Consider the following 9,878-nt stretch of genomic DNA (forward strand, 5'->3'; position numbering starts at 1 on the left):
AAGTTGAATTTGTGTACGTGTGATGACTCAGTTTGTCTGTGTCATTATTTTTCAGGGTTTCGGGATACGGAACACACGTGTTCACCACATGAGCGAACGAGCCAATGAAAACACGGTTGAACACCACTGGACGTTCTGCCGACAAGCACGCAAAGTCGATGACTGACGGATGAACTCGTAGATGGAGTTACTGACAGACAGAAGATGTTATCAGAGTGTCTGCATAGAGACAGACAGACTTGTTGGTGTTTTGTTCATAATGTGCTAATGTTTTGTATGATGTGTATTGTCTGAAACATTCCTGCTGTCTACTCGGAGATAAAGCACAAGGTGCAGTCACATTAAGGCTAGCACGTTAGCCGCATGTGGTACATTAGTATTAGACTTTTACGTATGTTGCCTTCGCTTTATCATATACACAATATGGACAAAAATATGTGGACACCATCCACATATTTTAGTGTAATTTTTTGGCATTTTTGCCTTTATTGGACAGTGGACAATGAAGGAAATGGGGAGAGAGAGATAAGTATGACATGGAACAAGCGTCCCTGGCTGGAATAGAACCAGGGACGTTTTGGTTATGTGGTATGTGCAATAACCATGCGACTATCGATGCACTCCTTCAGTGTACTTTTGATCTGGGTCTGTTTTTCCTGGTTGGTCTAGTCCTTTTGGTTGCAATGAAGGGAAATCTTAATTCTACAGCATACTGAAAAATGTAATTTTGGGCAACAGTATGCATTCAGTTTTGTGGCAACAGTTTGGATAAGGCCCTTTCATCCTTCAGTCAAGTTCATAAAGAAATGGTTTTCCCACTTTGGTGGGAAGGAACTTGACTGGCCTGAACAGAGTCCTGACTTCAACTGGAAAACCGACTACGAGCCAGGCCTTATCACCCAACATCATTGGCCAACCTCTTTAATGCTCATGTGGCTGAATGGGAGCAAATCCCTGCAGCCAGGTTCCTACGTGTGGTGGAAAGCCTAAAACCAGGAGTGGAGGCTGTTATAGAAGCAGATTAATGACCATAGTATTGGAATCACATGTTCAAACATCACATAATGTCCAGCTGTCTGCATACTTTCGGCCATATAGTGTATGTTACTTGCATATCTGGCCTGTATCAGTAGTATAAGAAATCTGTTCAGTGACTAGGACTCAATATTAATTGCAAAGTAAGCAATCTGAAACATATTGTCAGGTGATTTTGTTTGACTCCGTTCTCCTTTAGTAATTGCTCTGTGGCCCACAGAGAGTTCTCACCAACTCTGCAGCTCTGCTGAGCTTTTTAGCCTTTTTTAGGCACATTTACTGTTTTGGCTCAATCTCAGTGTTTCCAGCAGCAGCAGGCAGCTGTTTTTTTTAGTAAACAAACTCTGATAAATCCAGTGTACACTACCTGCCCAGCACCAAACTGCAGACAAGACAAAGTTGGAGAATAACTGGTGAAGAAAGTTAACAAACCAACCAGTTAGTCTTCATCTTTAAAGTCTTTTCTCTTGTAAAACCGAAAAATATTGTTTGAAAACACTTCTGATAAAGCATAAATCTCATCTTTGTGTCACTTGCCCACAGAATATTTTTTTAAAAAGGCTGCCTCACACCCTCCAATGGTCTTGGTATCCAAACTGGCGATGATGGTAAGATAACACAGGCAGCTCTGTAAGATACCCAGCCATTATACATTATATCTGTGTACCTGACAAGGTGGAAGGCCAAAACATCAGTTCAAAACTGGAATGGAATGTATTTTTTAAATGATTGTAGGAAATATTAGTAATTAATATCAGGAGTAGTTTTTAGCGATGCTAGCAGTGCATGTGGTTCTTTAAGGACCTTAGCCTCAGTCAGTCTTTAGTCTGTAGGTTCATATCTGTGGTTCTGAGCAACAACTCGCTGTTGCCATGAAATTTGGCACAGACATTCTTGGTCCCCAGATGATGGATCTTTGGTGACCGTCTGACCTCTCATCTAGCTCTACTAGCTGCTCAAAACATCCACTTGTCCTGTTTAGTTAATGACAGAAAACTAATGACTGAATTCCCATTAGCCTCAGCTACTTTGAGATTAATGCTAGTGCGCCACCACAGTAAACATGCTAAGTCTTAGTATGTTATTATGCTAACTCTATACATGTTTGCACACTGAAATGCCAAATGTTACAAAATAAATGCAATAGGGAACACTCCCTTACTGGCCCCAAATGCAACTCTGTCCTGTTCTCCTTCCCTGCTCGTTGACGTAGCCGCATCCTGTTTACTAAGTCCTCCTCTCAGCAATCAATGTCAGGCTAGAAACACACAAAAAACAACAAAGCAACCAAACCACGAGACCTCTTGCACTTGCTCGTCAGTGGACAGATCCATCTATATGCATGTTTCTGCTGAGTCAGCTGTCATTGGTGTTTTGGCTCACATATATAACATATCTCAGATTTGATGTTTTCTATCCCCTCTAGGTATCAGTTCATTTATTTGAACTTTGCCTAATTAATAATATACTGTAGTGTCCTCCTCCGGTGCCAGTGAGTTGCAAAATCAGAGGTTTGCAAAGACGATATGCTGGTGTAGGTATATAGAAACTTTGCTGGAAAGCATGTAGACAGTCTATGTGTATCTATTGGTAAAAAAAAAAAAAAAAAAAAAAAAAAGTATACTATGAACCTAACATGTTATTGGCCTGAGGGAGGTGTAGACAAACAAACTGAACCTCTGTGCCACCATGGTGTCACCAGCAGCTTGTTTTCATCTGCCTGTGAGGAGCTTCATGTGGAGGGCATAACCTGTGGGAGGATCAAGCTACTAAAAGACACACTTGACAGTAGAGTGTAAATTGAGAGTGTAATCCAACAAACATGACATTTTAACGTGAGAAAATTAAGTATGATCTACATGACTCAGTGGAAGATTTTACATTGACGTTGTAGCCGTTGACAGTTTACATGTGAAAATTGAGGCTGGGAATTTTAATTTGGTATGATGCCTTTATTTGTACAGTTTACAGATATTACATGTGTGGGTGAAGGGGGGTATTTTGTGATGACTTTACATTAATGAATGATTGATTTGTGTTAGGTTAAAATTTACTCCAACTCTGTCTGAGTATATGTTATGTTTATATTGTGTTAAATGTAATTTGCCACCTAAGAATCAAGTTAACAGAATGAAATGAGATGTTAAAAGCCCAACAGGTGAATAATGTTTGACAAACATGCAGTCCCAGCTACTAGTACTTCAGCTGTTACTGTATAGTGCTACTTCTGTAACTACTACAAGGCTACTGCAAATATTATCACAATTACAATGACCTCTTATACAGTTACTGTAATACCCTACTACTAAAAAGACCATTTTTACAAAGTGCAACATTTAAGCAAAATCATATTCACTTTGTGTGAATAAAACAAAAATCAGTAGTTTTATGGTTGCTTCTATGGCTGCTACAGTATGGATATTTGCTGTTAAGACATTAAAAGCTACATGGTCGGAATTGTTGGGTCTCTGTAAATTAAAGAGTACGGTCTTGACCTGCTCTATGTGAAAAGTGCCTTGAGATGACTTCTGTTGTGATATGGCGCTATATAAATAAAAATTGATTGATTGATTGATGGTCATTACAAGATGTTACATTGAAGTCACAAAAATGCTAACAAGACCTATCTGCTAGCAATGAGGTTCATACCCTTTTGAGGCATGTAAATTTTGTCCTTTGGGTGTCTTTGAAGACAAAAAGGTCATTGCATTGGGCTCAGGGAATTTGCTTTAAAGTTCTGTGGGTTACCAAAATAATTTGATTCATTTACTATGAATCATGAATGTCCACAGCATGGATGTGGCAAATGCGGTCATTATTTTCAAGATAATTTGGGGACTAAAGTGTTGGTCAAGGGGAAATACATACCATTTTCCTCACATTTATCAAACGAATCCTTAATTGTTTCAACTGTCAACTCATCTTCATCCCCAGCCTCCATTTCCTGCGGAGTTCCCCAAGGCTCTATACTTGGTTCAATGCTTTTCTCAATCTCAGTGCTCCCTTTATGTCACATTATCAAAAAACACAACCTTTCTTTTCACATTAGTGCTACCTAGAACCTAATAACTACAACAAACTAACGGACCTCAATAACTGTCTTCAGGACATAAAATCCTGGATGGCTGCAAACTTTCTCCAGCTCAATGAGAATAAATCTGAAGTCATATTATTTGAATCACAGCATTTAACCTAACAGCTTTCTCCTTATCTGGGCACATTATGCTCCTCTGTAATATCATATGCACAAATTCATGTTCAATTCAGCATTGGAGTTTGAAAAATAAATCAGGCCATTAAATCAAGTTTAAGTCAGCTCTGCACTGTCAGGAAGAGTAGCAGGAGATGAACCCAAATGCAGGACGCTGCAGGCAACAGGAACTTAAAAAATAAATCTTTATTCAAGACTCATAAACAGGATACAGAAGCACAGGCAGGCAAAACAGAACAGAACAAAGGATCCAACAAGACCGACCTGAAACACAGGACTAACTAAAATACCAACAGAATAACAATGAGATGAGGTGCAGTTGAGGAGATGGGCGTAGAAGCTCAGGTGAGGGTGTTGTGGAAAAATCCTTCAGATGGACCAATGAATCTTCAGGTCTCCCACAACGTTTTTGTTTCAAAAATCAAGATGATCCCAAACTCAAAGAAATACACTGAAACTGGCAGAGTTTGATGTAATGAGATTTACTGTGTATCAAGTGCAATACAGGTACACCAAGGCTTGGTCCATGGAGCAAGAACCTGAATGTAAGACAAAAAGCACTGTCTTATATACCTCATTCAACTCCTCCTCATGTGGAGCCTATCTTATCTGATTTTCTAGGGCTCCTCCTCTCTTAACCAAATCCCGGAATTTCCCACCAAGTCTTCCCGTAAGCTCTTCCCAAAATTACATAATTTGTGGCCTTGACCTGTTGGCAATGATTCAAATATGATTCTTTTTTAGATATAATGGTGTCTAGAACTTCCCTAAAAATAAAAATAAAATTGAGGGTCTGTGGTCTTTAATAATCAAATGTCACGGACATGAACCTTTCAATGGTTCTTAATGATTAACTACCTTACATACTGTCCCTGTGATGAATCACAGTCATGACTATTTACACAAGAAAATTATTCTACAATGGGAGTGAAGTGATGAAACAGGAGAGCAGACAGGGAGCCAGTTGGCTGAGGAAACAGAGAAGGACCAGGACAGGGCCGATGAGTCTGATACAGGACAGGTGTGTTGAAGGGCAGAGGGGAAAGCAGGCTGGGGAGGAGCACAAGAACACAGGAGGAAAAACAGCAACAGAAAACCAAAAACCCAGTAATACAATCTTCTTGATAATAAACCAACATACATAAAACCGCCACGGAACGCACATGAATACATCTCAAATACATAAGCAACACTACAACCGCTATTATCCATAATAAACAGAAAACCAAAACCCTCTTAATAGCTGAGACTGAGTATTAGCTGTGTGAGTACAGACCGGAATGAAAACAAAGACAGACTAACTAACAAAGGCAACTAAATCATTCCAGATAGTCTTTTAAAGATACAACTCAAATCAACCTTCTCCAACACAGTCCAGTCTTAATAGAACAGGGGAAAAAAGGCTGAGGGTCTCTGGTGGACTAGAGGAGAATGACAGGGAGAAGCAAAGCAGAGAGCTGAGGATGAGAGTGTGTTGCTACAGAGAGGGGGCTGAGGAGCAGATGGTGACATGCACTGTCTCCAAACTCAGATCAATTCTCTGTGTCTCTGACCTGGAAAATGTCAACCATGCCCTCCCTTAATTACTGCAACTCTTTTTTTTTTTCTCTTTTGGCATCATCCAGATTTCTTTATCCTCCCTAGTTTGACAAGGTCAAAAAACCCAAAATTTTGGCGTTTCTTTTATCATAATCTTGTAATGAAATATTTCTTTTAACTGAAGTAAGAAAATATTCCTTTGTGATTGGCAATCTTGATAATTTGCATTTGACATCCAGTAAATGAATATTGTCAATTTACAACATGCAAGTTCTAGGTATAGTGGATACATATTTTATTGCCTCTTTTGTCACATTTATCAGTGTAACAGGAATGGCTTTAATCACTGAAGAGTAATTTCTAATTGATGAATTAATACTTATGGATGATCAATGAACACACAAACTGGTCTCAGGCTGGCTGACACAAGCACTTCTTTATTAATATAGAGAAAAGCAGCACAGACAACTGGGTCAGGGTGACATCTCTTCTGACAAACACTTTTTCAACAAAGCCTGGTGCTAGGAGACCTTGAATGTGCTCCTCAACCCCCCATTTGTCATAAGACAAGCCACAGCTACCCAATATAACCTGGGATAGCCATCCAATAATAAGCCTGACTGTGGCTCTGTACTTATGAACAATACTAAGAGGCAAAGATCAGCAAAGGGGTCATACTGTAGCTCACAGGTCCACACAAGGCCAAACATCACTTAAACTTTAATGACATTATAATTTATAATCATGCTCTAAACCTTGAGGAAACATTCAGCATCAGTGATGAATTGAGCTACTACCTGAATCATTTGGAAACATTGCACAAAACGAATCATATAAAACTCTGTTCTTCAATCTTTAATTAATACAGCTTGACTAACTGACACGTTGCAGGATGGAAAACATTGATTTAAAATGTAAATCCTAGCTAAAAGAATCAACAGCAGTATTTATCTCATGGATTCTCAGTGAAAAAAACATTCTTGATTACATTCATTATAGAAATCACAGTAATTAAGTTAGTAAAACACTCAATCAGAGTTTAATCACAATGATAGTTATCTTAGCTCCCTGTTTAATACTCTGGTATGCCTTGCAGTTCCCCCCCTTATGAATTGTCATGATTATCGGACGTTGCACAAAGGAGTAAAATATCACTTCCTGTGTCCACTATGTGGCGCTAGAGAACACCCACTTATTATACATCATGTTGCTGTATATCATGTAGAAGATCTCTGATAGATCGAAATGTTGCTCAATTAAAATTGCTGGGAGCTACTAGTAGACTTTGGAGATCTTTTTTCTGATTTTTGCCTTTTGTGTGATTTGTGGATGTGCGTGCTCTACACCCTCTTTGTCTTGTATATCATGTGTAGACCACACCAAGTAAATTCCATGTAAATCAAATGATGTTTGTTACATAAAGCTGACTTCCTGTTGTCAGTAGGTGGCACTATGACTATGACTCAATATGGGCATGTAACTGTCTTCAGGCCTGGACTCTTATCCAGCGTGTGAAATTTGGGGCAAATTGGACAATGTGAAATGAAGTTACAACAGCTTCCTCTTTCATGGCGAACCATGCAAATTTTCCGCGTCTCCACAGCAACGGCGTTGCATGAAAACTCAAAAGCTTCGGAATTCGGCATCATGAAGGTCTTGAGATTTTGCTGACCAAATTTGAGGTGGATCTGTTGGATCCTCTAAGAGGAGTTTCATAAAGTTCCATGCCGAAAATGGTGTGTTGTCACATGACCTATGACATCATTGTTCGAGGTATCGACTATTCCTTTGCAATTTAGCGTCACTTTAGTCTGAGGTTTATACCAACCAAATTTCAAACGAATCCGATAAACCCTCTAGGATTTTGAAAAGGTTAACATAAAATACAGGAAAAATGTACAAAATTAAAAATGGCTGACTTGTTGTTGGGTGTAGTTAATGAAAGCCAATATGTCCAAAATGATGAGAGCAACATGCGTGCCAAATTTCGTGAATATCGGAGCAACTTTATCCTGACCATGGCCTGCCATTCGTTAGGGGGCGCTATGGAGCCTGCTAAACATGCCTGAACACGATTGTTGTATATTCTTGCAATGTTTACAGGTTCTGATGTGTGCACCATGCTTCATGAGTTTTTGAGCGCCCCTAGCACCTCAAAAACAGCTTCCTATTTCATGGCGAACAATGTGTTGCCATGGCAACAGCATTTGATGAAAACTCAAAAGCTTCACTATTTAGCATCATCAAGGTCTTACAACTTAGCTGACCACAATATATGGTGGATCTGATTAACCTGCTAGGAGTAGTTTGTCAAAGTAAAGGGTCTATATCTTCCTGTTGCCAGTAGGCAGCGCTCTGACTGTGATTCAGTATGGGCCTGTACATGTCCTCAGACTGTGACTCTTATCAAAAGTAAATTTGGGAAAGATCTGACAATGTTGAGTTGAGTTACAACAGTTTCTTTTTTCATGTGGCAACATTGAAATTCACCACGTTGCCATGGCAACGGCATTCAATGAAAACTCACAAGCTTCACAATATAGTAATGTCTTTTTGTATTTTCTGACCAAATTTGAGGTGGATCTGGTTAACCTGCCGGGCAGAGGTTGTAAAAGTACAGCAACCGTAACTTCCTGTTGCCAGTAGGTGGAGCTATGACTATGACTCAATATTAACATGTATATGTGTTCAGGTTGGGACTCTTGTTAGGCATGAGAAATTTGGGGCAGATTGGACAATGTACATTAGAGTTACAACAATTTTCTATTTTACGGTGAAACATTGAAATTCACCGCGTTGCCACAGCAACAGTGTTCCATGAAAACTCAAATGCTTCTCAATTTAGCATTGTAAAAGTCTTCATATGTCATCGACCAAATTTGAAGTCACTCAAATTAATTCTCTAGGAGGAGTTTGTTAAAGTACAACACCTGTAAATGGCAAAAACTGCACAAAAATTGCACAGTAAATTTGAAATGGCTGACTTCCTGTTGGGTTTAGGGTATGGCTCCAAGAGACTTTTTTGTAATTCTGGAGATTTTACATCTGCCTACCAAATTTCATTCATCTACATAAAATTTAAAGGTAGGGGCTTTGACTTTGAAAATTGTTAGAGGGCGCTATTGAGCCAACTTGATATGCCCAATCCATATCAGATATCAATTTCTGCCACTTCTGATGCATGTGCAAAGTTGTCCTCGAAATACAATAGGGCCTTCGCACCAGTGCTTGGGCCCTAATGATAAGAATTACAGGGACAATACCCAAAAGAAAACCTCTCCATCATGAATAACCATCTGCTGACTAATATGACCTTGAAAAGAACCAAAATGTCTACAGTATGTCATAATGATTTTTATTCCATGCAAAACAAAGAAAACTGATTGAAACAAGAACCAAGTCTCAACAAATGATCTGTGAATAGCAGGAGGATAAGCACTAAACAAACAATGGAGCCCATTGATGAGAGCTGACGTGAAGACAGAGACCATCCACACTTTTTCCTATCGCCTACCCAGCGACCAGGTTTTCCATATGGAGGCTCTGTCTGTCTCTTTCTCAGTTTGTTTGCACTTTCATCTGAAGACAAAGTTGCAAGATGAAAAACCCTAGCTTTCAGAATCCAAATTGCTAACCAAATAATTATGCATGGTTAGTGGGAATGGAGGTACAGACAGGGTTAAATCAGGTAAAATGTCATCCGACACTGACATTACTGTTTGCCAAACCATGGTAGCAGACTGATGAAAACATGCTTTTACAACAGGCATAAATCCTTAGTAACCCTAACATCCCCATTAATTCAAATAAAATGCTAAAAGCAATTCGTTTACACCTTCTTCAGTGTCCTGGACTTGAACAGCATTCTGTTCCCACACACACACAAACACAATTAGTAAGAAGACAGACATTTTTTAAAATACCATCTGTAATTCCTTATTCATTTAATTTTGTCGATGGAAGCAATGTTTGCATACCAAATTCTTGTGATCATATGAAATACATCATTTTTCATCCCCTAAAAATTATTTGTTAATTTTAGTTCAGGGTAACCTGAACCTGAACCTGCGACCCAACTGAGCAGTGGTGGAAG

General features: G+C 39.1%; 1 protein-coding gene across 4 annotated transcripts in view; it reads left to right on the forward strand.

Annotated features, from left to right (window-relative positions):
• The window catches only part of kctd6a (potassium channel tetramerization domain containing 6a), a 28,637-nt gene extending 25,219 nt beyond the window's left edge, over positions 1 to 3,418 (forward strand). For all 4 annotated transcript variants that reach the window (XM_044348323.1, XM_044348320.1, XM_044348324.1 and 1 more), the window contains exon 6: positions 56 to 3,418. In XM_044348323.1, the coding sequence (XP_044204258.1) occupies positions 56 to 166 (111 nt within the window). In that variant the 3' untranslated portion in view covers positions 167 to 3,418. The remainder of the gene's footprint in view (positions 1 to 55) is intronic.
• Positions 3,419 to 9,878: the final 6,460 nt, after the last annotated feature.

The sequence above is a fragment of the Thunnus albacares genome, chromosome 4, assembly GCF_914725855.1.
Source record: "Thunnus albacares chromosome 4, fThuAlb1.1, whole genome shotgun sequence".
Taxonomy (NCBI): Eukaryota; Metazoa; Chordata; class Actinopteri; order Scombriformes; family Scombridae; genus Thunnus; species Thunnus albacares.